The 26,846-nt window shown below is 54.7% G+C and overlaps 1 protein-coding gene across 1 annotated transcript; it reads left to right on the forward strand.

Annotated features, from left to right (window-relative positions):
* Positions 1-828: 828 nt before the first annotated feature.
* NPTXR (neuronal pentraxin receptor) lies at positions 829-23,902 on the forward strand. The gene is made up of 5 exons (XM_082420026.1): positions 829-2,283; positions 15,211-15,436; positions 16,259-16,506; positions 19,086-19,265; positions 19,635-23,902. The coding sequence occupies exons 1-5, from the start codon at positions 1,039-1,041 to the stop codon at positions 19,857-19,859; spliced, it is 2,124 nt and encodes a 707-aa protein (XP_082276152.1). The 5' UTR covers positions 829-1,038; the 3' UTR covers positions 19,860-23,902.
* The last annotated feature ends 2,944 nt before the right edge of the window (positions 23,903-26,846 follow it).

The following is a 26,846-nucleotide window of genomic DNA, read 5'->3' on the forward strand; positions in this document are numbered from 1 at the left end:
CCTCTCCACCGGGGAGGCGCTTCCTCCGAGCTGTGCTGCTTGGCAGGTTTCCAGGTCACTGCTCCAATGAGTATTAACTCACATGCACGCACATACGGCTCTGGGGGCTCATCGTGTACAGAGCTGGCATTTGATTTGCTCCTACTTTACAACTCAGGTAACCTTTGATTCCCAGAGATCAGGTAAGCAGGGCAGGCATTATCCTGAGGCTGGGGGTGGGGTTGAGTGTGTGGAACATGTGCCCAGGGACCACTGGGCAGGATCCCCATAGCCAAACAGGGTCTCCCAGGGCTGTTGCCTCCTGAGAAATGTTCTGGTCTCTCTCCACCACTCTGCAGAGACCACACGGCAGCCATGGTGGTCCAGAGCCCCAGGGTGAGCCTTCCCTTCAAGTCGAGAATGCAGGCTTGGAAGGTTGACAGGCCTGGGTGTGGCCGTGGCCAGTGCTCCCACGAGCCATAGCCCCTCTCCTCTGTCCCAGCCTTCCAAACACCCTTCCAGCTCTGGGAACCCATGCTGGTCAGGAGATGCCTTGTGGAAAATTGGAGATGGAGCTGGATTGTGAAGGATGGTAGAATTTTTTTAAACATTTTTAATTTTTAATTTGCAGCAAAATATATATAGACTTTTTTGACAGGAGAAAGTAAAAGGCTCCTGCATCACCCCCACACCAGAGCCCTCTCCCACGCCTGCTTGTTCCTGCCACTGCCTGATCCACATGCCCACCAGGGTCTTGCCATGCTAATGTAGTCTGCAGTGGGGAGAGAGGTCTTCTCTGGGACCCTCGATGTTCTGTGCTCCCAAAGATTCAGAGGAGGGAACTTCTGCTGCCCTCTGAAATCACAGGAAGATTTTTTTTTTGGAAGGAGAGTGACCTCTGCTCCTTCAGGGAGTTGGCGGTGGGAAATGACAGGCAGGTGGCCATAGTATAACTAGAGGTTGGATCAAAATCTCCAGTCCCCTGCCCCCAGCACGGGCCTCTTTCCTTGTTCTCCCCACGCCCACCCCAGCTCCATTCCATAGTCTGGGTCCAGTCAGATGCGCCTGAGCTCAAATGCTGCTCCGGCGCATACTAGCCGCGTGATCTTGGACAGCGACCTGACCCCTGTGGGCCTCAGTTTCCTCATTTGTACTGTGAGTGTGTCCCCGGTGAGGCTTAATTGTAAGCAAGCTCCTGGCTCCCACAGCACAGAGCCCGACGCGGAGAAAAGCTCCCCGCAAGGTAGCAGGCGGCATAATGGGTTCCGGGAGGGGGCCAGAGCACAGGTGGGGTGGGGTGGGGGTCGCCCGGGAGTCCCGCCGCCCGGCCACCGGGTCGCCGCCCTCTGCGCGGTGACGGCAGCGGATAAGGCTCTCGCCGCATCCCGGGCAGCGCCCCCACTCGGCGCCCGGCACGGAACTGGTGCGGGGCTGGGCCGGCCCGGAGGAGCCGGAGGGGCGGGGCCGCCGCGCCAGCTCCCCCCACCCCGCCGCCCGTCGCCTTCTCCTCCTCGCGCTTCCCGGGCTCAGAGCGGCGGCAGCAGCGGCCGCGGCAACAGCTTTGGCTCCGGCTCCTTCCGCTCCCGCTCCCGCTCCGGCCCCGCTCGGCCACACGCGCCCGGGCCCCGCGCCCCGACCCCGCCGCCGCGCCTTCCGGGGGCCTCGGGTGCCCCCGCCGCCCGCCTCACGCTGAAGTTCCTGGCCGTGCTGCTGGCCGCGGGCATGCTGGCGTTCCTCGGTGCCGTCATCTGCATCATCGCCAGCGTGCCCCTGGCGGCCAGCCCGGCGCGGGCGCTGCCCGGTGGCGCCGACAACGCCTCGGCCGCCTCGGGCGCCGCCGCGTCCCCGGGCCCGCAGCGCAGCCTGAGCGCGCTGCACGGCGCGGGCGGCTCGGCCGGGCCCCCAGCGCTGCCCGGGGCTCCGGCGGCCAGCGCGCACCCGCTGCCGCCCGTGCCCCTCTTCAGCCGCTTCCTGTGCACGCCGCTGGCGGCTGCCTGCCCGTCGGGGGCCGAGCAGGGGGACGCGGCGCCGAGCGAGCGCGAGGAGCTGCTGCTGCTGCAGAGCACGGCCGCGCAGCTACGCCAGACGGCGCTGCAGCAGGAAGCGCGCATCCGCGCCGACCAGGACACCATCCGCGAGCTCACCGGCAAGCTGGGCCGCTGCGAGAGCGGCCTGCCGCGCGGCCTCCAGGACGCCGGGCCCCGCCGCGACGCCATGGCAGACGGGCCCTGGGACTCGCCCGCGCTCATCCTCGAGCTGGAGGACGCCGTGCGCGCCCTCCGGGACCGCATCGACCGCATCGAGGTGAGCGCCGCCCCGCGCGCCGTCGGGACCTGGCCGGGGGGTGGGAGGGGCCGCTCGAGGGAGTCGAGGGCGTCCCGGGGTCCCGCCGCCACCGCTGGCTGAGGGACCCTGGGGAGCCCCCGCGAGTCTCGGAGCCTCGGGTTTCCGTCTGTGCAAAGGGGATGGTTGGTCCAGCCTCCCAGGGGGAGAAGGGAGGAGTCCGGTAGCGCACCCAGGCCGGAGACTGACACTGTGACTAAGGCACAGGAGGCGCACGGGAAAGGCTCGCTCCCGATCCTTTTTCCTCTGTAAGCCTCAGTTTCCGAGTCTGTAAAATGGGTATAACGGTGTCCACCTGTAGTGTGGATCGATGAAAATGTAGGTACGTGAAAATGCTAGGCACGTACTAGGACCTCGTTAAATGTCCGTTTTATTTCCTTCTTTGAGACACCCCCAAAGCAGCACCAGCCACACACTCAGTCCCTAATGGTCAGAAGATAGGCGCGCTGTCCAAGGGACTCGGGCTCCTCCTCTCCTGCGGAAGAGCAGGGAACAGTGTCTCATAAGCCAAACGTGGGTGCCCCTCACCGCCTCCACCCCTAAGCCCCCCACCTGGGCTCGGACCACGGACTTGATAGCAGGAGCTCAGATGGTGGTAGCCCAGACAAGATGCCTGGAAGCCGGCAGCTGTGGGGTGGGGGCTGAGTGGAGAATAGGGTCCCACCTGGGTCTCTCCCCCTCCACTCACCTTTTTCAGATGTTCCTGGCCCAGGCTCAGGGTCAGACACAAGGGGTCCAACAGGGGGAATCCGCTCTTGGCTGTCCTGTGATCCTGGACCAGCCATTTCTCCTTTGAAGCTGCCAGACCCCTACCTCCCTGTGAGAACTTATTTGGGGCCACCTGGAGGGGAAGCTGGACACACTAGGCAGGACAGACGTCTGGGAGACACTGACCACCCGCAGCCATCCACGACTTCCAGACTGCAGGGAAGGGGGTTAGCAACAAAACTAGATCCGTGGAAGAGGGGGGAGAAAGAGGCCATAGCACCAGCTGCCCCCTTTATTACCTCCTTCGAAACTGAGTGCAGCTGTCAAAGGGAAGAGAATGGCTGGAAGGAAGGAAAGACAGGGACTCCTCCCTCTCCATGGCTTTCTCAGTTACATCCCTGGCCAAGCAGCACAGGAGACGCTGCTGGTATGGAAGGTTGGCCATGCCCATGGCCCAGTGGCCCTCCAGAAAGTCCGTGTTGGTGTCAGCACCCACCCCGCAGGATGTCAGAGCACAGCCAGGCAGCTATCACAGCCAACCCCAAACCTGGGGCTCAGAGACCTCCTAAGGTGAGTGACAGATACAGGAGGAAAGCCCAGAGTCTTACCTGCCGGCAGCATCCCTTTTCCCACTCCAGCTCTGGGGATTCCTAGGATGAGAGCTGAGAGCAGGAAAATAATCAGGGAAATACGGAAAGTCAACAGTGAAGGGAAGTCTCAGTTTCCTCACCTGTAAAATGGGGACAGTATTAGCACCTACCTCACTGGAGTGTTAGGAGGATGAAGTGAGTTAATCTTTTTGAAGGGCCCAGAACAGTGTCCGGCAGAGGTATGCTCAATCAACTTGAGTGATTGCTATTTTTAACATTAAGCTCTAATATTACTAATTTTTTAAATAGCCAAGATTTAAAATGGGAACAAATCCTCCTTTTAGAAATAGATTTTATTAATGTAAAAAAAAAAAAAGATCTGGTCTTCAATAAACTTCCCCTTGCCTGCCCTAGTCCCTGCCCCCACACCCAGATGGCACCCGTGGTTCCTCCCACGTCTGGGGCTGGCAGGGCTGGGCTTGCCCTGGACCTGCACCTGTGCATTTGGCAGGGTGGGCTCCCCTCCGGTTAGCCCGCTGAGGTTGGGGGTATCCTGGTGGCTGGGATTTGGCACCAGGTCAGCCTCCTAGGTGGGGTGGGGGGGTCCTGCTTCCCAGTACACACTCCTTCTGCTTTCTGAGTGCAGTGGATGTGGAGGGGTGGCCTGTCCTTCTGAGCCTGGCAGCCACCAGAGCCAGTCTCTTTGGGGTGTTTGGCAGGGGTCAGGGTCTGGAGCCCAACAGACTCGGGGTCAGACTACTGGTCTCAGCTGGACCCCTTGCACCTTTTAGCCACTGACTAGTTTTTCTCTTCCCTTCTCGTGCAAAAGCCTCAGAAGGATGCCCCCAGGTTTTCAGGGTGTGCTTTCTCACCACTAGTCTCTCTCCCACTTTGGTACACTGAAAGTGCTCGTGGTGACGTCACCACAGTTGATAAATTGAACGGGAGTGTTTCAGTCCTTATCTTTCTGGACCCCTCTCCAACATCTGACCCCGTAGATCATCCCCTCCTACAAATCTCCATGCGGTTGGCTTCTAGGTACCTCTCACCTGCCCCTCCACCCTCTCTGCTTCTCTGTCCCCTCTTGGGTCCTCCTCCTGTAACACGTGCGCCCCTCCTGGCCTTCCTCTCACTTTCCCTGGGTGAACTCAGCCACACCCTGAGGCTTTCCAACACCATTCCACCGTGATGCCCCAAACCAACTTCGTCTCCAGCCCACGTTTCTCTCCAAGCTTCAGACCAATAGATCCAGCTGCTTCCTGAGCACCTCCTTCTGGATGTCCCACCAGCCCCCTACCTTCATCATGTCCCAGCCTGAACTCAGGTGCGCTCTGAGAAGCCATACTTGGCTCCTCCCCTCCCCTCCCCCTTTCAGTCGGCCTCATCTCTCCGCGGCTCCTTGCAGCAGCCTCCTTGCTGGTCTCCCACCTGCCCAGGCACACCCCTCCATCCATCCTCCTCCAGGCAGCCCCAGGGATCTTCCTTAAGCCCACCCCGTGGGGCTCCCCTGTGGTGCAAACTCAGCCTGCCCCCAGGCTGCCATTTTGTATCTGGCCCATCTCCCAGTTTCTTCTTCTTCTGCCTAGATTACCCCCAACATATCCATACTCATCATTTAAGTCTGCTCTGAGTACACCTCCTCCTAGAGGCCTTCCCTGATCACCCTCTGTCTCCTTCCTACCCCCACCCCTGCACATCTCAGCACACCGCTGCCCACCTCTCTGCATCACTCCCTTCCCCACCCCACTGGGCTGATTACCAAAGGAGAGGAAAGGTCCCCCTCGCCCACCCTCTCTCCACAGGCCTCAAGTTGGAGTCACATTTGAGGGCTTAGGAGAAATTGTTTGTCTTTTATGTTTTTATCTTTGTTGTTATTTTTGTTGTTAATTGAAAAAATGTCAAAAGATTTCAGGGGGAATTATATTTAATTCCACCATTTTATTCGTTTTTGCAGCCCCCCTTTTGGTCGTTTATCCAAGTGTAGACATTGTTCCTGAGTTGCTGGGTTGCTGGTAATTACCATTTTAATGATGGCCATAATATCCTGGGATCCAACTCAGGCTCCACCATCCATCAATCCTTTGACTGTCTCCTGTTGCTGGAGATGTAGGTTGTTTCTGATTATTTTTCTTCTAGATGCTCATTGCAGGATCGATTTCATGCAGATAGTTGTTTGTTTTTTTCTTTTTAAGTCTGTTGAAGTATTTCTTTAGGCTGAATTCCCAGGAGTGGTATTACTGGGTCAGATGCTATTGACTTTTATGGCTGTGGCCAAAAACCACTTTTCAAAAGGACCACTTATGTGGCAACCAGCCATGTATGCATGTTACAGTGTTCTGTTTTTGCACTAATCTATGTGTAAAATGAAATTTCAAGATAGATTTAAGCAGCAATTTTTTGACATAAATCACATTCTTAATCCTGCCTGGCAAGCGAGTTGCCTCCCCTCATCTTGGGGTGGAAACCATGAAAAGGAACACCCTGATGATGGTCGCAGAGGCTCCTGGACTTAATAACAATTATAGCTCATGCTTCCTGAGCACTTACCATGTGTCAGGTGCTGTTCGTTATCTCATTTAATCCTGATAAAATCTCCATGAGGAAGGTACTATTCTGCCCCCCTTTTACAGATGAAGAAATCAAGGTTCAGAGAGGTTAAGAAACTGGCCCAAGTTCACACAACGTTGGAACCTGGATCTGACCCTGTCAGTGTTTGGCTCCAGAGCCCTTGTTCTTCATCATTAACTCTAGATCCATCTGGAGGGGTCAGACCTCACCTATCTTCAGGAGAGTGAGAAAGACAGGTGAGGGAAGTGCCTCTTGTTGGATAGTGCCCTGGACCATGTCTGTATGTTCTGCCTCAGAGCATATAGAACGAGAGTGATGAAGGCCAGTTCTCAAAGGCTCGTCGTGCTGGCTGGCAAGATAATCAGGAGGCTGAAAACAATAAATAATAACAACAAGTAACGTTTATTAGGCACTTACTATGTACGTGTTAGCTTATTCAGTCTTCAGACCTATGAAGCACGCTGTATGCATTCCCATCTTACGGGTAAAGAAATGGAGGCACATAGAGTCTGGAGGAACCAGAGCCAGACAAATCACCTCCTGTCCTCCCCACCCCCTGTTTCTGTTTCCCCTTCATAAAATGATACAGTGGGCAGATGCTCCCTAAACACCTTGCAGCTCTAAATATTCACTGAAATAGGAAGGCTGGGTGGCATAAAGTTGAGTTCTTCTTGCTTGTGACTTTAGGCTAATCACTTTCTCTCTCTGGACCTCATTTTTTTTATCTGTAAAATGGTTAGGAGGGGCTGGGTTTGGTCTGGGCCCTTTGGGCTCTAAATTCTGAGTTCTTGGGCAGATGTTTCCTGATTAGGAATTGCGGTGGGGAGTATGGAGGTTCCGTGTTTATGTGGCCCCCGACTCCCCAGCCACACACTCTCAGACCGCCAGTTCCTCAGGGGGGTCTGCAGATAAACAAAGTGGATTATAGAATATTTTGGTGCCTTTTTAAAAGTCCATTGGTTGCTTTTACTTTCCTCTTACATTCCTGCCCATCCTGGAAGCTTCTGCTCAGTGGGGACTGGTTCCCTTGACCCTGCCTCTTTGGCCACAAAAGGGGCCAGCAGAGGGCTTCCCTGGTGGCGCAGTGGTTGAGAATCCGCCTGCCAATGCAGGGGACACGGGTTTGAGCCCTGGTCCGGGAAGATCCCACATGCCACGTAGCAACTAAGCCTGTGCGCCACGACTACTGAGCCTGTGCTCTAGAGCCTGTGAGTCACAACTACTGAGCCCGCGGGCCGCAACTACTGAAGCCCACGCACCTAGAGCCCATGCTCTGCAACGAGAGAAGCCACTGCAATGAGAAGCCCGCGCACTGCAACAAAGAGTAGCCCCCGCTCACTGTAACTAGAAAAAGCCCACGCGCAGCAATGAAGACCCAACACAGCCAAAAATAAATAAATTTAAAAAAAAAATAAAGGGGGCCAGCAGAGTGCAGTGAGAGAGCTTCTACCCATCGGCCTTTTGTTGGAGGACGTGGAACCTAGTGCCCTCTAGGCCACCTGCAGACCCCAATGGCCCCTCTCCCTGTGGCTGGCCAACGCCCATCTATAGGTGGGGCACCCACACTGAGAAGCCCTTAACCCCTACTCCTGCCAGTGTGGAAGCTGCATTCTAGCAAGAAACCTTGGTTTTAAAAAAACCCAGCTCTGCCACCTGCTCACCGTGACCTCAGAAAATTCCTTCTTCTCTCTGATCCTGTTTCCCCATCTGTCAGATGGAAGCGTGGGCAGGACACCCAGAGAACCCCTCTTTCTCTGTCATCCTGTGCCCTGGAGGCCTCTCATCCCTGGCAGGCCTTCGCCTGGGAAAGGAGACCCTTCCTGCCGTTCCAAGCCTGGCAAGAGCCGCTTGGGCGGAAGACAGGGACTTACCTGTGGGGCTTTTTTTTTTTTAAGGTATATCTTACATTCAATATACGTAAGAGCTCACATATCTTACTTTAAAAAGACACAAATCTTAAGTGTACAGCTCAGTGAAAATTTATGTATGGCTGCATCCATGAAAGCACCACCCAGATAAGAGGACATTTCTGGCACCCCAGAAGGCTCCTTTGTGACCCCAAAGTCCATACTTCCCCAGAGGTACCACTGTTCCAGTTTCTGTCACTGTAGGTCAGTTTTCTCTGTGTTTGAACGTCACTCAGATCGACTCAGAGAAGCTGCACCCCTTTGTGTCTGGTGTTCTCTTTCAACATTGACCTTCAGTCGTGGTGTGTGTGTCTGTGGTTTGTTATTTTTCAGTGCTGTGTAGTGTTTCAATGTGTGGAGATACCTTAATTTATTTACCTATTCTTCTGTGGATGGACATTTGGGTTGTTTCTGGTTTGGGGTTATTACAGATAAAGCTGCCGCGAATGTACTCGTGATGTCTCTGGTTGGCTAAAAGTCCTCATTTCTTCTGGATGTATCCCCAGGAGTGGGATGCTTGGGTCCCAGGAGAGGCATATATTTAGCATTAGGAGTTTCTGCCAAACGCTTTTCCAAAGTGGCAGTGAGTGTTTGCACACCCACCTTCTGTGAAGCTTGTCAACCTTGCTATGGTCATTTTAAAGACACTCCCCGTTCTGGTGGGTGTGTAGTGAACTCGCTGTGGTTTTAATTTGTATTTCTCTGATGACTCATGATGTTGAGCACCTTTTCTCATATGTGTTGGCCATTTTGTGAAGTCCTTGCCTGTGGGAGGTGGACCGAGATCAGGGGCTGGCGCCCCCCCCACCCCCCCCGACTGACAATGCCATTGGATTTCCCCAGGACAGTCGGGCACGTGATCCCCACTGAACTCGGGACAGAGATCGAGGCAGCCAACCCGAAGCAGAAGCTCTTAGGTGCCCCCCCACACCCCTCGTTTGACTCCAGGGGAAGCTGAGGCTCAGAGAGGCTGAGTGACTTGCCCAAGGCCACACAGCACGGCAGAACTGAGCCAAGATAACAGCCAGGATTTTCTATAAAAATGGGCTGAGGGTGGGGTCCTCAGTCTCTGCTGCAGTTTCTTGGCCAGAGCCCAGAAGGTGTGTGGGCAGGCAGGGCCTAAGAGAGAATTTTGTGGCAGCTTGACGGGGAGTACTTGAAGGCAGAGGAGAAGGGGCCTGGGGTTGGGGTGCCTTGTCACTTGCTCTGGGGCCTCAGAGCCCAGGAGGGTGTATGGGCACACCCTCTGGGAGCCATCTCCCCTTCTCCCGGCCTCCTCCCCTCCCACACGCCGACCGCCCTGACCTGGCACCCTTGGTGCACAGAGGTCCATTTGTCTTCTTTCCATTCCAGCTGCAAATTGGCAGTGAGGACCAGGACAAAGATCAGTCCGGCCTCTGCCACCTGCTCTCCTGCCCCTTCCCTGCCAGCGTTAGATGGAGACAGAGCAGCCCGCTGGGCCAGCTCCTGGGGAGGAAGGCGGGAGCAGAGCAGCCCCTCTGAGAGGCCTTCTCCGACTCACTGTGCCCCCGCCGCCCCACAGAGAGCTTCTTGCGGGTGCTGTCCCTGTCACAGCTCCCAGACAGCCTCCCGCCCAGCTGAGAGCACTGCTGTGGCAGGCGCAGGCCTTATTTGCCTAGGGAGCCACAGCACCTGGCACTTAGAAAGAGGCATCAGGGCTGAGCGCGCCCTCTGTGCCAGCCTGTTCTAAGGGCCTTAGAACTTAGTCCCATGAGAACCGTGGGACCGTTACTCTCCCCATTTCACAGATGAGAAAACCGAGGCTCAGAGAGGTAAGAACCTTGGCCAGAGAGGTTAAGAACCTTGCTTAAGAACTGAGGCTCGGAGAGGTTAAGAACCTTGAAATCCCACTCAGCTGGGATTTCAATCCTTGGCAGTCTGGCTCCAGGGCCCACATCCACAGAGTTACTACTCACTATGCTCTCCTGCCTCTCAATAATAGCAGGTAATAATAATGGTTATGACTCTTTATCAGCCATTTTTATATGCCAGGCTTTACATATCTTTTCATTTTGTCATTATGTATATCCTAAGATGTAGATACTATTATTATCCCCATTTTACAGTTGAGGAAACCGAGGGTCAAAGGAGTTGAGCAGCTTGCCCAGGGCCACAGATCCAGTACGTGGGGGAGCCTGGGAATGACACGGGCCTGTCTGACCTGAGAGTCATGCTGGTACCCATGGCATCGTGTTGCCACAGCACATGTTGACAGATGGATGAATAAATGAATGAATGAGTGAATTAATGAGTGAGTGAGGACTCGCAGTTCCTCCAGAGACACCCTCTTTCCCTTTCCCTTTGGCGCATCTTAGCTGAGGCGTCAGGGAAGCTGCCATCTGGAGGGTGAGGAGGCGTTGGCCAGAGGAGGTGGGATGGGGGTGGGAAGAGTGTTCTTGGCAGAAGGAACAGCATGTGCGGAGGCCCTAGGGTGAGAGGGAGCTGGGGACTTTCAGTCGGAATGAAGTGTAGCCTCTGGGGGTGCATAGTAAGGGCTGAAATTAGAGGGGCAGGGTATTTATTGGTGGGAGAAGGGAGCTCTTGAAGGATTTCAAGCAACCTGCTTGGATTTGCAATTAGGTGCCTGCCTCTGGCTGCTGTGTGGAGGAGGGCCAGAGTCGGAGCCTCGTGATGGTGGCCTGGGCTGGGGTGGGGGACGCAGGAGCCGAGTGAGGCTATGGTTCAGATTCAGGGTTAGATTCCACACTCAGAGACTCTGCTTTTGGATTTTTCCCCCGTTTGTTAAAAGAAATTTATTGTGAAGTACCTCAGAGATACACAAAGGTATAAACACTACCTTCCAGGTCCCCACCCAGGCTCAAGACCCAGAAGAGTTGCAACCAGCTGATGCCCCTCAGGGCCCCCCTCGGGTGGCAGAGGGTCACCACTGGCCCGAATTTGTGTTTATCTCTCCGTGCATTCCTTCTTGCTTTTATATATACATGATCTAGTTTTGAATTTTTGCAACTTTGTGTGAATGGCATCTAACTGTTCTTCTGTAACTTGCTTTTTTTCTCAATATAATGATTAAAAAAAAAATTTATGGGTGGAGGTGGAGGGGAGGCTCCTTTAAGAGATGTTTCAGTAGTATTAAACATACATGTTTAAGTAGTAATAACCATAATAATAACTGACACATAGCACTTCATGTGCCGACTCTCAGGGCATTGTATCTATTAACTTATTTAATTCTCACTACAATGCTATGAGATAATATTATTTTTGTACCTTTTTTTGCTGATGGGGAAACCGAGGCATGCAAGCTTTACCTAACAAGGTCACTGGGCTGCTGGAGCCTGGGTGTGAGCCCGGACAGACTCACACAGGACTTGGGGGCTGAGCAGATGTGGGAGATGGGAGGCCTGACCCACACCGCTGCCGCTGAGCCTGCTGTCTTGCCATCCTGCCCTGCTGCCCCTGGGGCTGGGCCTTGTGCTGTCTGGGCGGGGGTGAGCTCTGCAGAGGGTGGGACCTTGACCCCGAAATCCAGCACCTTCCCTCTGCTGCCCCAAGGAAAGGAGCTGTCCCCACTGGGGACAAGGTGGTAGGATCTTCCCCACGGCCCCCAGCCTCAGAGCCACCCTGCATAGGCAGGTCCCTCGCATCCAGGCCCCTCTGTGAAGCTGCCCCACAGCACGGTCTGACACCACCTGCCAGATCCTCCCAGCCTTCTCATGGCAGTAAAACCTCTTCTGCTGGCCCTTGAGGCAAGCAGGGCAGCCGACACCGTGCCCATTTGGCAGACCAACAAACTGTCAGGGTAAGCGTGAAGAATGGGAACAGGTTCTGGAATCAGAAGGGGCTGGACTGGGGTCCAGGGTCTGCGACTTCGCAGCTGTGTGACCTCAGGCAGATGACTTCACCTCTCTGAGCCTCTGCTCTCTCATCTGTAAAGTGGGCCTCCTTACTTCCCCAGGTTGTCGAGAGGGGTTGTGGAATGTTTGCACAGTGCTTCTGGAGTGCAGGGCCTGGCAAGCAGTGCGTGGCAAGGAGTACAGCTGCCTCTGTTGGCCTCTTGTTACTGAGTGCTAATGAGCCCAGCACGTTACCTGAGCTGGACCCGAACGCTGGGCTCTGGCTCCAGGCCCCATATACTTACACCAAACCCCACCCCGGACTCCCAGCACGACAGGAGTGGGTTCCGAGCCCCCATCAGGACCCTTGTGGGGTGATGGCATCATCGTCTCCCTATCGTCTTGTGCTGGGGGCCCACTTGGCATCAGGCCGAGAGCCCACGCAGCACAGCCCGCACCCGCAGCAGATGGGAAAGTGGGGGGAGTCATGTTCTTCTGATTCAGACGTTGGGGTGGGGAGGGGGCCACACAGGATCCTGTGAGCCCACCTCCTCCCTAGCCTTCGTGCAGAGCTGGCGGCTCTGACAAAAGAACAGCTTGTGTGCCCACCTCCCTCGGCCTGCGCGGTGTCTCCTCGCAACGGCATCTGTGTAAATAGCACTTGACGTCCTGTTCCTTCCTGGCAGGTCCTTCTCGCTCCAAGGGAGGAGGACGCTTTGCTAGAGAGAGAAGGCTTTGGCTCCAGAGAGGTCAGCTTTGCCCAGCCCCATCCCTGTAGAAAATTCAAAAGGACTTCTGCCTCGGTTGACCCATCTGTGAAATGGGGACACTAAGAGTACCAACCAAAACAAGTGGCTGTGAGGATTCACGAGTAAATACATGGAAAGTGCTGAGGGTGGGCCTGGTACACTCTTCTTCAGAGGTGTGCCCCTCATGCCCAACTAGGCCCAGTGGAAGGAGGGAAGGTGAGGCTGGAGTGGTGCTGGGGCCGAGGAGACCCAGCCCCGGCCCTCCCAGTGCTGACGTGGAAGGCAATCCATGAGCTAATGGCCTCAGCCCAAGGTCTCCCGAAAGCCCACTCGCCGCAGATGCAGTGGGTGGCTGGCCCTCTCGCTCCATAAGCTGTCTGTGGTCAAGGGAAGATTGTGGAGGTAGCGAGCTCCCCATCAGCTGATGTAAACAAGCCTCACAGTGTGCATTCTGCTTCTACAGTCCACGAGGACCTGTTACTTCCACTGTTCCATCCTTACATCTGTCCCGTGGATGGACAGAGTGGGGCCCGTTGTCCCTGTTTTACAGAAGGGGAGACTGAGGCTTTGTGTTTAGTCAGCACCAGAGTCAGGATTCATACAAGGAGCCCCCCGGATAGTGGAAAGTGAAGATTAGTGTAAAATGGGTGGGGCCGGGAGTACCGAGCAACTCATCCATCCGGGCCCCGCCCCCCTCACCTGGCCTCCCCACCTGGCGGGCCAAAGCAGGCGTCTGCATGGGTGGGTGGCTGTGTCCTCTCCCATGGGACACTGTGGAGGATAAAGTGGCCCACGCCGGGCCAGGCTTGGGCTCCCCTGATCACAGCCCCGCGAGCCGAGCACTCCAAGTCCCCACTTTATAGAGGAGGACAAATGACACCAGAGAGGTTAGCCCACCTGCCCCGGCTCTTGGGGTGGAGTGGAGGAACCAAGTGTCAGTCCCTCCAGCTCCTCAGTGCAAGGTCACGTCACTGTCTGTGGTGGCCGCTCCCTTCTCTCAGGCGCTGAGTGTGGCAGTGCCACTCTGCCTGCACTGCCCTCCCCACCCCCAGCACTTTGAAGCAGGGGACACATTTATCCCCTCATCACATGGAGCTCAGAGAGGCTAAGGGACCTGCCCAGTGTCACACAGCAAATGACCAACAAGGCCAGGATTGGGCCAGTGAAGCTGGGAGGGGTCTTCTGTACTTGCCCTGAGCTGTGGGGCCATCCCTGCAAGCATGTGGCACTCACGGAATGCTAGGCTGTGCTCTTTGTTTTCTGTTGGGCCCTCGGCCGTCTCTTCAGCACCTGGTGCAGTGCCCAGCCCATAGTAGGTGCTCGCTGAATATTTGCTCGGTGAAGGAATCATGAGAATTCAGTGAGCTCAGGTCTGGAGCTAAGCCTGTGGTCAGGGCCCAGGGCAGGTGGAGTGAGAACCACCAGGGCCCCTGGGCAGTGAGGAAGCATTGGGCTGTCAGTAGGGAGCGTGGAGGAGGGGAAAAGGGAGATAGGGGACAGGGATGGTCTAATTTGGCTCCTAGAAGCTCACTGAATTATTAATTTCCTACCCACGTTCCTGTGATGTGTCTGCCAGAGGCTGCCTCCTCCCAGAGTCAAGACTTGTGGCCTCGCCTGCCTTCCTCCGCCCCAGAAGGGGCTTCCTCCAGTAGAGGAGGGGGAAGGAGAGGTGCCTTGGCTTCTGCCCCAGTTCTCCTTCCCGCTGGGGTCTTAAGACAGGAAAAAGGGGGACTCTAAACACTTTGTCCTCATCCTGGGCAGGATGGGGGTGTCAGAGACCACCCTGGAACACGCTGCCCTAGACAGTAAATGCAGTAAATAGTCTCTGTTCATGGGCATTTACCACGTGTAATCATCCCCACAACCCTTCTAAATAGGTACCGTTGTCCCGTGTTGCATGAGAGGAACCAGGGGTTCAGAGAGATGGAGGCATTTGCCCCAGGCCACACAGCAGGTTGGTTCTCGAGCTGGATTTGAACCCTGGGCTGTATGCCTCCAGAGTCTGTGATCTTAATCACATGCTAGCCTGGAATGGCCGCAGCGCTGGAGCAGTGTTCTAGAAGCCCCTGATTTGTGCCCCCCGGGTCTGCCCAGTGTTCACACAGAGCCTTGTACCACCTTAGAGAAGCTTGACATGTGACTAAGTGAAGACTAAGACAGTCCACCCCTTCAAGGACCCATCGGGATATAGCCTGCCCATGATGAAGGACTCAGTAGTGGCTCTCAACCCCAACTGCACGTTAGACCACCCAGGGGACTATTACAGCTCTCTACTGCCAGCTCCCCACCCCAGCATATGCTGAGCTGTCCTGAGGGCAGGAGCCAGCCTGCTTTCAGCTCCCCATCACGCATCAGCACTGGAAACAGCCTGCTAGACACCCAGTACACATTTGTTGCCTGAAGCTGGTATTGCCATCCCATTTTACATATGGGGAAGCTGAGGCTCACCTGGGGTCACTCAGCAGGGGTGGTGGGCATCTCTGGGCCCTTTGTCTCTTTCCTTCCTCCCTCCAAGTGACCGCGTGTGTCCCTTTCTGTGCCCTGTGAGCAGCAGGAGCTTCCAGCCCGGGTGAACTTCTCAGCGGCCCCGGCCCCTGCGCCCGTGGTACCCACCACCCTGCACTCCAAGATGGACGAGCTGGAGGGGCAGCTGCTGGCCAAGGTGCTGGCGCTGGAGAAGGAGCGCGTGGCCCTCAGTCACAGCAGCCAGCAGCAGCGGCAGGAAGTGGAGAAGGAGCTGGACGCCCTGCAGGACCGTGTCGCGGAACTGGAGCACGGTGGGTCCTGAGCCCCACAGAGGGCATGGCAGGCGAGACCTTGGTCCTCAGACAGGTCCTCAGGGTGGCAGATTCACTCGGAAAGCACTTTCATGCTCTCCAGAGGCTAAAGCTAGATGGGATGGTGGGGAAGAGGCTGTGAAACACAAGGAAGAATAATTGGGAGATAGCGTTATCATTATTGTTAACAGTTAGCATTTTCTGGCACCTCTTGTATTCTGGGAGTGGGCTAAGTACTTGATACATCAGCTGGTTTAATCTTCACAGACCATACAGGGGTGGTACTGTTATTATCCCCATTTCACAGCTGAGGAAAATAAGGCTCAGAGAGGTCAAGTGACTTGCCCAAGGTCACACAGCCAGTAAGTAGTGGATCTAGACCTTAAACCAGGTCTGACTCCAAAGTCCATGCATTTAACCACCCCCACGATAGCACCTTCAACATCAGAATTTTGTCATTTGTTTCACACCTGGGGCTGGCACCACCGGGGGGTCAGAAAAGCATGACATATTGGACAGTATACAGGTGTGAGCGTCAGGAGACCTGGCTCCTCATTCCACAGCTGTCACTGGCTTGCTCTGTCACCTTGGAAGTTCCCTTCCTCTCCCCAGGCCTCATTTTCCTCATCTGAAAGATGGGGATTTAGGACTCATGAGCTCTCAGGGACCTTTCGTCTTTTAACCTTCGTGAGGTGCACCCTTAAGAGGCTTACAGGCGAGCTGGGGCTACCAGGGGACTAGTAACCCTCATGGAGGATGCCCTGCCCGCCCCCACCAGTGCCCACTGACCCCCGCCGTGTCCACCTCGCTCGCCCCGCTCAGGGCCCTCAGCCTACAGTCCCCCAGATGCCTTCAAGATCAGCATCCCCATCCGCAACAACTACATGTACGCCCGCGTGCGCAAGGCACTGCCCGAGCTCTACGCCTTCAGCGTCTGCATGTGGCTGCGGTCCAGGTCGGGCGGCACTGGCCAGGGCACCCCCTTCTCCTACTCGGTGCCTGGGCAGGCCAACGAGATTGTGCTGCTGGAGGCGGGCCATGACCCCATGGAGCTGCTGATCAATGACAAGGTGAGCGGGGGGGGCCGAGTGGGAGGGATGGGGGGGCGGGGCAGGGGGGCCCTTTCAGTTCTCCTGCTCAGCAGAATCAGCACACATGAAATGCCCGGTGTGTGCCAGGCTGGGTTTGGGGAATTCAAGACAAGCCAGACCTGGGGCTGGGAAGAGGAGCTGATGTCCAAGAGAGGCTGTCCGCGGTGGTGTGCCATTTACAGAGGAGCATGTGAGGCTGACAGAGATTAAGAGACTTCCCCAGCGAGGCAGCTATAGGAGCAGGGCTGGAAGTGTCTGCCCCCAGGGCCCTGCTCATTCTTCTGGACAAAGAGAGAAGCAAGTGATGTCCAAGGACCTCTCTGGGGAGGGAGGGAGGAAGGGCGGGAGGGAGTGCTAGTGGATTCCTTGCCCCCCTCCCCCCTGCAACCAGCCCCGTGCTCCTCCCCTACGTGGTGAGTAGGACAGTGCCATGGTCAGGCTCTGGGCTGCATGCTGGCTGTGAGTCCTAGTTCTGCCACTTACCCACTGTGTGACCTTAGACTAGTCACTTACCCTCTCCATGCCTCACTTTCCTCATCTGTAAAGCAAGAATGATAACACTGTCTACCTCATAGGGCTGTGGTGAGAAATAAATGGCTTAAATACATGTAAAGGCCTGTGAGCAGAGCCTAGCATTTAACAAACTTCAATAAATTTGAGCTATGTTTATTATTCCAGGCCCTGTGCTAGGAAATACTTTACCCATATTATCACCCTTGACCCAACTGCACCAGGAGGTGGACACCCTATTATCGCCATTTTGCAGATGGAAAAGCTGAGGCTCAGTGAGGGCAAATAATGCACCCTGGCCACATAGCTGGTGAAGGGGTGATGATGTGAATTGGGGTCTTGGGCTCCAGAAACCACCTCTTAACCCCTCCACTGTTCTGCCCTTGGGTCACCCATCTGCCCCCATGCCCAGGACTCCCACCCCCTCACCCCTCCCCCAGCCTGGCTTCAGGGCAGGACAAGGTAGAGGGACTGGGGGGAGTGATGTGGCAGGAGCATGGTGATCAAGGGGGAAGGAAGGGGAGCATCTTATCACCCCATTCCCCCCAGATATCTTCCCCAGCCTGCCACATTGCTTTGGGTCTTGCAGGCATGGTGGTCTTTTGAGACTCCCTGAAAATGCAGGCAACATGTATTGCACCCACTTGTGACCAGGCCACAGCCACAGAGAGCTGCTAGGAGTGGCTGACACCCAGGAGAACCCTGCTTAGCAGGAGGTGCCTTTCATGGGTGTCCTGGAGGAGGAGGAGGGAGATGGGCCCGGGGGACAGTGAATTTCCCTTGTAGCCCAGTAGGTCCTAAGACCACCAGGGTAGCTGGATGACGTCTAGATCCTACCGCCTGGTTCCCTTCATACACCCCCTGGCTGCCATTTTTGGCTCTGCCCATGGTTAGCACTCAGTTCTAGTAAAAGGAATTCAGCACCCTGGACAGGTCCCAATTCCCTGAACTTCTGGGGCCTTTTGAGCACCAACCTCACGAGCTACTCACAGTTCTCACTTTATTCCAACCTCTAAGCCTTTGCCTCTGCTGTGCCCCCCGCCACTTGGTTTGCCTTGCAGCGGAGTTGTCAGAGTCCATTGTACTTCCAGATGTGTTTAGATTTCACATCTTCTGTTCCCACACCCCTCTCTCCCTCTGGGCCTTCACAGCCTCTGTACCTCCCAAATGGCCCCCATGTTACTCTGTCTTGTAATATTGTCCCTGAAGTCCTTCCCTCCTGTGCAGACTCAGCTTATTTTATGACCAGGACCAGATCCACACCCTCAGTGTCCAGAACAAGGCCTGGCACCAAGTAGGCCTCAGAGAATGCTGTAATAAATTGTGATCTCAGAGAACTTAGGAGATGAAAGAGCCCTTTGGGAGCCCCAAATCCAGAGGCAGCAAGTACCTTTCATATCACAGGCCAACTCTAATCAATCATCAGTGGCTTCCGAGAGCACTTTGATGAGGAAGGTTCCTAGGGTGAGTCTAGGCTCATGATTGATTAGCCATGTCTGCCTTGGGTGGAGGAGGAGGCAGAGGTGGCTGCATATTTGCTGCATCCTTTGCCCAAACCCCTGACTTTACGATGAGGAGACTAAAGCCCAGGGAGGAAAGAGCAGCCTCCCCAGGGTCCCACAGGGGGTTGGTTGGCAGTGCCCGGCCTCTGAGTCTAAGGCTTGTTCTACCACTGCCAGTACTTCTTGAGCCCAGCTGTGTGCCAGGCACTGTGTGTGGTATTCAGGGGAAGGTAGGCTTGTGAGATTCAGCTCCCGCCCTGCATGACCTTGCAGGCCTGTTAGAGAGTGAATAAACTACCTAGAAACAACTGAAAACCAACACTGAATAATCCCTTGTGATCTGAGTGAAGCTGCCTGATTATATTGATATATTGTGGGGAAAGAGGAAAGAGTGGTCAGAAAGACACTGAGCTGGGAGGAAGGGGAGGGTCAAGCCTTGGGTCAGTCCCTGGAAGGAGGGACACCGGTCTCCCCATTCCCCATCCCACTTCTCCAGCCTTGGGCCTTGTGGCACCTCTGACCTGGGGCTGGGGGACCTCTTTTCAGGTGGCCCAGCTGCCCCTGAGCCTGAAGGACAATGGCTGGCACCACATCTGCCTCTCCTGGACCACAAGGGACGGCCTGTGGTCTGCCTACCAGGATGGAGAGCTGCGGGGCTCCGGTGAGAACCTGGCCGCCTGGCACCCCATCAAGCCTCATGGGATCCTTATCCTGGGCCAAGAGCAGGTAAGGCTCAGGGTGGGATGCAGCTAGATATCCCACCCACTCAGGGCCCCTGAGGAGGAGGGGTAGGCGGAGGGTCCCTGAAAGCACAGCACTGAGCACTCAGTCTGACCCAGCCATTCTGCAGATGGGCAGACTGAGCGAGACCCAGAGAGAGCAGAGACTTGCGCAAGGGGCTAGAACCTAGGGGCGGGGCTAGAACTTAGGGGCGGGGCTAGAACCTAGGGGCGGGGCTAGAACCTAGGGGCGGGGCTAGAACCTGGAGTGGGTAGGACTTCAGCAGGGACAGGGGGTTGACTCTTGAGTGCCTGCCTGTCTCTTCTGCTCCCTCACTCCATGTCTCTCTTCTTTCTCTCTGCTCTTTTGGTCCAGGATACCCTAGGTGGCCGGTTTGATGCCACCCAGGCCTTCGTGGGTGACATTGCCCAGTTTAACCTCTGGGACCACACCCTGACACCTGCCCAGGTCCTGGGCATTGCCAACTGTACGGGGCCGCTGCTGGGCAACGTCATCCCCTGGGAAGACAAGCTGGTGGAGGCCTTTGGTGGTGCAACGAAGGCCGCCTTCGATGTCTGCAAGGGACGGGCCAAGGCATGAGGGGCCACCTCGTCCAGGGCCCCTCCCTTGCCTGCCAATTCGGGGGCCTTCCGGGGAGAGGTCACATTGCCTCCTCAGCCCACCCACATACTGGCCTCCTTTCTTGCCCCACTCCTGGCCACGCCTCCCCTTTCCGCCACCTGTACCCACACCTCCAGAACGCCCTGCCCTTGATGGCTGTCCCCTCATCCCACTTGGATGAGGACAAGCAGCTCAAGTCAACAGGTCAAGCCTGGGGTGAGTGCAGGGCCCGGCAGTGGGTGCGTAGCAGTGCCCACGGCTCTTCTCCGCCGCTGGCATTAGAGTGGAGCCATCTCTCACCTCCCACCCCACCCCGTCCGTCCACCACAACTGATTCCACTGATCTCACAGCTCCTCCCATGAGGCCGTGTATGGGGGACGGGCCCACTCTCAGCGGCAGGGCTGGTTATCTGCCCTCTTGTCCCCCATGCAACAGGCCTGTCCCCTTCCTCTTCGGGGCCATAACAGGCTGTAGAGCTGTGCCCCAGCTGAGAGGGAATGACAGAACCCTGGGAGGCTCAGATTCAGCCCTCCTTTATCTTTCTACCAGCTGCCGGTCAAGGGCAGTGGGATCTTGATGGAGCCTCTCCCCCCACCCCACCCCCACCTGCACCCCTCTCTTCCTCCTCTTTCCTTGTTTCTTCGTGTGCAGTGGTTTGAATGTTGGTTCCATGCCTGGCCCAGCCCCACCTCAATTTCCAGGACATTCCCTTCCCAGCTCCAGCCTGGAGGGTTAGGGACCAAGACTCTGGGAGGCCAAAGGGCCATAGTCACCCCTTGCGCCCATCCACAGCTGTGCCCACTGGCATGGTCACCTCTCCCCTTCTGCAGCCAGGACAGGGCCTGGGCCACTTCAGCCTGGGCTGGGGACAGCATGGAACAGAGGCACATGCCCCAGGGGACCCACAATACCTACCCGCTCTGCATGGCCCTGCAGCCTTTGGGGTATGGAAAGAAGAAGCCGAGAGGGTAGGGAGAAGCATGGAGTGGTGTGCAGAGCACTGGATGAGGAGGAGGAGCGCTTGGTTCCTGGGCAGCCCTGCTGCTAACCTGCCGTGTAGTCTTCTGTAAGTCCCTGCCCTCTCCGGGCTGACCTTCCTCATTTATGAACTGAGGCCCTTGCTTCGGTCATTTCTGAGAGCTCTCCAGCTCAAAAGTGAGATGGTCTGTGATTTCAGGTGGATAGTGTGGGACAAGCCTGAGAACCTGCCTAAGGACTGAGGGGCACAGCAGGGGCAGGTCCTGGGACTGGGTAGCAGATGGGATCTGGCTAGGCTGGGTCAGGGTTAGAAGCTGGCTCCAAAGAGTCAGGGGCAAGGGCAAGGGTCAAAGCAGACCAACCTCATACACAGATTGTAAAGATCAGCTCTTCTGGATTCCCCCAGCCTGGCACCCTTGCCTATCTGAGTGTCTCAAAGGGCCGGTGGCTTCCTGGTTCCTACCCTTGAGTCCCCACCAGCTCCCCCAAGAGAGTAGAAGAATATCAGAGCTGAGAAAAGCCACCCAGTCTGACCTCTTGCTTGTACAGATGGAGAAGAGCTCAGAGAGGGCAAGTGACTTGCACAGGATCACACAGCACAATGGAGCAGAGCCAGGACTAGAACCCAGTGCTCTTTCCCCCACACCCTACTGCCCGCCCATGAGAGTCTTTGAGTCCAGCCTATACCTGAGAGAATGGATATTTGAGAGGTCAGAACGCTTTCCAACATGCCCACTGGCCCACCTTCCTTTATGAAACATACAAACATCTTGGCATTCCCACCCCCCACCCCCAGAAGGTAGGGGAGGAGAGGTGTGATCCACGGGCACTCTGGCAGGAATGGAGACCTGAGAACACAGGTGTCCCTCTCCTTGCCAGTCACCTACCAGGTGTCTGGGCAGCTGTTGGCTACCTGAGTCAGATGGGCACTGGTTGCTTTTTGCCCCCCTTTTGGGTCCCTGTCTCCGCTCCCCACGTCCACTTAGCCTGAGACACTAGGCAAGAGCTGCAGACTGTGGGTCCCAGGGCCATGGAGGCTTTTCCAAAACTTGTTGCTTCCAGCCCCCAGATCCTCATTTCCATTTCAAGAGCACAGAAAGACCTTTCAGCCCCTCCAGCCCAACTCCGCCTAGAAGGAGTGATGGTGCACTTCAACCAGAACCTGCCGAGATCTGGGTTGCCCCGGTAACAGCCAGTGACATCAGCCCCAGTGCGGGGTCAAGCGTCTCATAATGACATACGCTGTTGCTGGGGTGACGGCGGAATTCGGAACTTAGATTTCTGGGACACTGGGTTTTATTGGGTTTCTGTTATTGTTTTTAAGGGAACAGCTTTTGTGGAGGCCTTGGGGGAAAGAAAGGGTCTTGAGAAGGAGGTGAAAGAACTTGTTTGATCACTTGAGCCCACCCAGAGGCATCAGCCCAAGTCCTTTATGCTTTCTCATGGTGATCATGAGACATCTGACCTGTGCTGAGTCACCCTGGTCATCCCTCCAGAGGGAACAGGAACAAACTGGAGACACTTGTAGGCTCTGAGTCTGGGCCATTGGTGAGTGGCCTGGATCCCCGTTTCCATTCCAGAAAGATGAACGCCCCGAAGTCCCCCCCCCCCACGCCCCCTTCATCTACTGACCATCCTTCTTACCTTTGCCGAACGCCTGCTGTTTGGACTCCAGTTTTGACCTTCAGCTGCTCCCAGGCACAGCCAAAAAGACAGGGAAGAGAAATGGTGCTCAGGTGCAGCCTCAAGCTACTCCTGGCTGAAAACGAGGCTGGAGCCATGTCTGTTATGCCCTTTTTAAGTGTCAGGCTTCATGCTGAGCACCTCACAGGGATCAACTCATTTATTCTCACAACAGTTCTAAGCTAGGACTGTTCTTAGCCCCATTATACAAGTAGAGAAACTGAGACCCAATGAGGTTAAGTAACCTGCCCATGTCAATCAGCCAGCAAGTGACGGAGTCCAGACTTCAAACCAAGGCAGGTGACATCCAGGACCCACCCCTCAGCCTGAGGGGACAAGGCACTACCACTGTCTGTGGAGTGGGATTCGGTCATCCGTTGCTCCTGACCCCGTTCACCCCACCGAGAGGAACAGAGATGCAGGGTGGGCTCACCCCAGGGCCAGGGTCCCCTTGCGTGAGGCCGTGGGAGGGTTCTCAGCCCCTTCAGGGAACATGTCCCTGTGCAGGGTGCCCTTCTCTCACCAGCTGGAGTTTCCAGGAGAGCTGAAAGGGGAGAGGAAGCTGGGCGTCTCCTGAGAGTCCCAGGCTGTGAAGGGGAGAAAGTTGATATTTTTCAACCCCCTGCTTTGGGCCCAGCCCTGCGCCAGGTGCTTCACAGCTCTTATCTGCCAGTTTTCCCACCTTGTGGCACATGGTGCCCCTAATCAACATCCCAAGGGGGCAGATCACCTTGCCACCATTGTGCGTGACCTAGGACCCCAGATTTGGGCAGAAAGGGCTCCAAAGCCCTCGTTTTACAGATGAGGATGCCAGGGCCCAGGGAGGGTGAGCAGCGTTTGGGGGCGCCCAGCCGGGACACTGGGAGACCTGAACCCAGCTTTCTGACTCTGCATTCAGTGCTCTCTCCATGACGCAGTGGCCCCAGTCCCTGTCCCCCCGCCCCCCTGAAATGGGTCCCTCCTTTTCTACATTTCCCAGCACCCTTGCTCTGAGCAAACTGGGGAAGGAACACCTCTCCCAGAGATGGACTCATTCTCTTCACCCTCTTTGTCCCAGCTGCCTGCCACTCTAAACCCCTCCTCCTGGCACCACCCCCGACCCTGCTGGGTGGGGGAGGGGCTCGCATGGGCCCAGGCTGAGCAGTGAGAGAGCATGTCGAGCTGTCGGACACTGTGAAATTAGTGCATCCTACTGGAGACCCGCCTCCCCCTCTCCTTCTCCTGCCTGATTTTGTACATAAAGTGACATGAGATGCAACATGCGTGCGTGCGTGTGCGTGTGTGTGTGTATGATATGTCATGGTTTTTGTTACTTTTTTGTTTCTGTAAATTTGAATGTTCAAAATAAACATGATGTTTACTCTGAGGCTCTTCTTGCAAGGGTGGGGCTACCCTGGGGGTGCCGGAAGGGAATGAGGTGGCTAGTACTTGGGGCGGGGCAGTAGGCAAAGCCAGAGCAGGTGCCACCTTGGTGCCCCAAAGCCTCACCCAAACCCCCCTGTGCCCCCCCAACCAAGATCCGCCAGGTCCCAGGTGTAGACACACCCCTTTTCTCAGGATTTATGCAGGAAGGATGTAAAGAACACAGGTCCCACATGGAAAGTGTCCTAGTTCTGATAACCGGGCTTTGGCCTCATTCCTAACACCTCATCCCCACCTCGTGCCCCAGTTATGGGAACCAGGTCCCTGACTTGTTCCCTGAGACCCAATCTGCCTGAGTTACTTGCCTGGACCCCCAGAGTGTTGCCTCCCTTGGGGTCCTGGGGAGATGGGGTAGGGAAGAGGGACGGCCCTGTTGTATTTCAACCCGTCCCCTCCCCACAGTCTACATGGACTCCTCTGACTCGTGTGGCCTCTAGACTGACTCGGTGACAAGGTCTGCTACCCCCGCCCACCCCTCCAGCACCCACCCCAACCCTGAGAGGTCTTGATCTGGTCCTCAGCTCCAGCAATATTGTCACTGCTCTTAGTTGGACCTTAGATGGTCCCTGTGAAATGCCAGGGGACCAGTCAGGGGTAACAGGGTGGGGGGGTCACACCAGCAGAACAGCTTTCTCAGACTTTTCCAAAGTTTCCCAAACTTCCAACAAGAGGAATTCACCCCATAAGGAGCAGGGGGTATAGCTGGAAGCAGCACTTCAAATAGGAAAACCATATTTCAAGTCTACCTAGTAACCTGTAAAACTCCTGTTCTTTCCACATTCTACTCCAGAATGAATCCAGATTTGTTTTAATATATTGCTTTCAATTACTTACCACTGAGCAAAATTAAGCTGCAGGCATATATGCCTTGTTTATCCTCTCTTGCACTGATTTACTTACAATCACCCTCTCTCCCTCTGTCCCACTCAGCTGGCACTGTCCAACTTTGGTTAAATCCCGCTGTCTACCTGCTTCGTGCCAGCACCTGCACAGCTGACCGCTGATGTGGAAAAGCACAGGGCTCCTAGGTGTGTTGACTCTCATTTTAAATTCATGGGCAGAGATCTCCAAGGGGCGTTTCTTCCTTTCCAGCAAGTAAAGTCTCTCTGGAGAAGATAACATCATCCAAACTCACATATTTTTGTTACACAAGGTTTGGCATTCAATAAGAAATTATCAGACATATCTGGAGACAAAACTGAATGACTGAAAATCAAGAGAAAAAAAATTTTAAGGGCCAATAGACCTACACATATAAAATTGCATGGAAGTAAATAAACACACACATATGCACACGCACAGGGACACATGCACGCATATACACACAGGTACAAGTAAAACTGGGGAAATTGGAATAATATCATATCAATGTCAGTATCTTAGTTGTGATATTGCATTATAGTTTTGCAGGATATCACCATTGGGGGTAACTGGATAAAGGGCACATAAAATCTCTCCATTATTTCTTGCAACTTAATGTGAATTTATAATTATCTCAAAATTAAAAGTCTAATTTTAAAAAGATCTCTATAGGAGATTCATAGAGTGGAGTTATAAGACCCAGGCTTGAAAATAATTATGATTAATATAACTAAGAATGTAGATGACAAATAGAATTTCAACAGAGAACTGTAAACTAAAAAAATAATTAAATGAAAATTCTAGAACTGAAAAATACATTAACTGAACTTATAAACTCAATAAGTCTAACAGCAGCCCAGACACAGATGAAGAAGGAATTGTGAACTCTATGAGAGACCTCAAAAGAAATGATCCTTAATAAAGACTGAGGGGAAAGAACGAAAGTACAGGAAAAAAAGCATAAGATTAATATGGATAAACCCACGCACATATGGTCACCTCATCTTTGACAAAGGAGGCAAGAATATACAGTGGAGAAAAGACAGCCTCTTCAATAAATGGTGCTGGGGAAACTGGACAGCTATATGTAAAAGAATGAAATTAGAACACTTCCTAACACCATACACAAAAATAAGCTCAGAATGGATTAAAGACGTAAATGTAAGGCCAGGGACTTCCCTGGTGGCGCAGTGGATAAGAATATGCCTGCCAGGGCTTCCCTGGTGGCTCAGTGGTTAAGAATCTGCCTGCCAGTGCAGGGGACATGGGTTCAAGCCCCGGTCCGGGAAGATCCCACATGCCACGGAGCAACTAAGCCCATGCACCACAACTACTGAGCCTGCACTCTAGAGCCCGCGAGCCATAACTACTGAGCCTGCGTGCCACAACTACTGAGGCCCGCACGCCTAGAGCCCATGCTCCGCAACAAGAGAAGCCACCGCAATGAGAAGCCTGCGCACTGCAAGGAAGAGTAGCCCCCGCTCACCACAACTAGAGAAAGCCCGTGCACAGCAACAAAAACCCAACAGAGCCAAATAAATAAATAAATAAATAAAATTTAAAAAAAAAAAAAAAAGAATATGCCTGCCAGTGCAGGGGACACGGGTTCAATCCCTGGTCTGGGAAGATCCTACATGCCGTGGAGCAACTAAGCCTGTGCGCCACAACTACTGAGCCCATGTGCCTACAGCCCGTGCTCCTCAACAAAGAGAAGCCACCACAAGGAGAAGCCCGCTCACCACAACGAAGAGTAGCCCCTGCCCTCCGCAAATACAGAAAGCCCGCATGCAGCAATGAAGACTCAACGCAGCCAAAAATAAATAAAATTAAATCTTTTTTTAAAAAGTAAATGTAAGGCTAGACACTATAAAATTCTTAGAGGAAAACATAGGCAGAACACTCTATGACATAAATCACACACAGCAAGATCTTTTTTGACCCACCTCCTGGCATAATGGAAATAAAAACAAAAATAAACAAATGGGACCTAGTGAAACTTAAAAGCTTTTGCACAGCAAAGG

Source organism: Balaenoptera physalus (assembly GCF_965194825.1).
Source record: "Balaenoptera physalus genome assembly, chromosome: 13".
Taxonomy (NCBI): domain Eukaryota; kingdom Metazoa; phylum Chordata; class Mammalia; order Artiodactyla; family Balaenopteridae; genus Balaenoptera; species Balaenoptera physalus.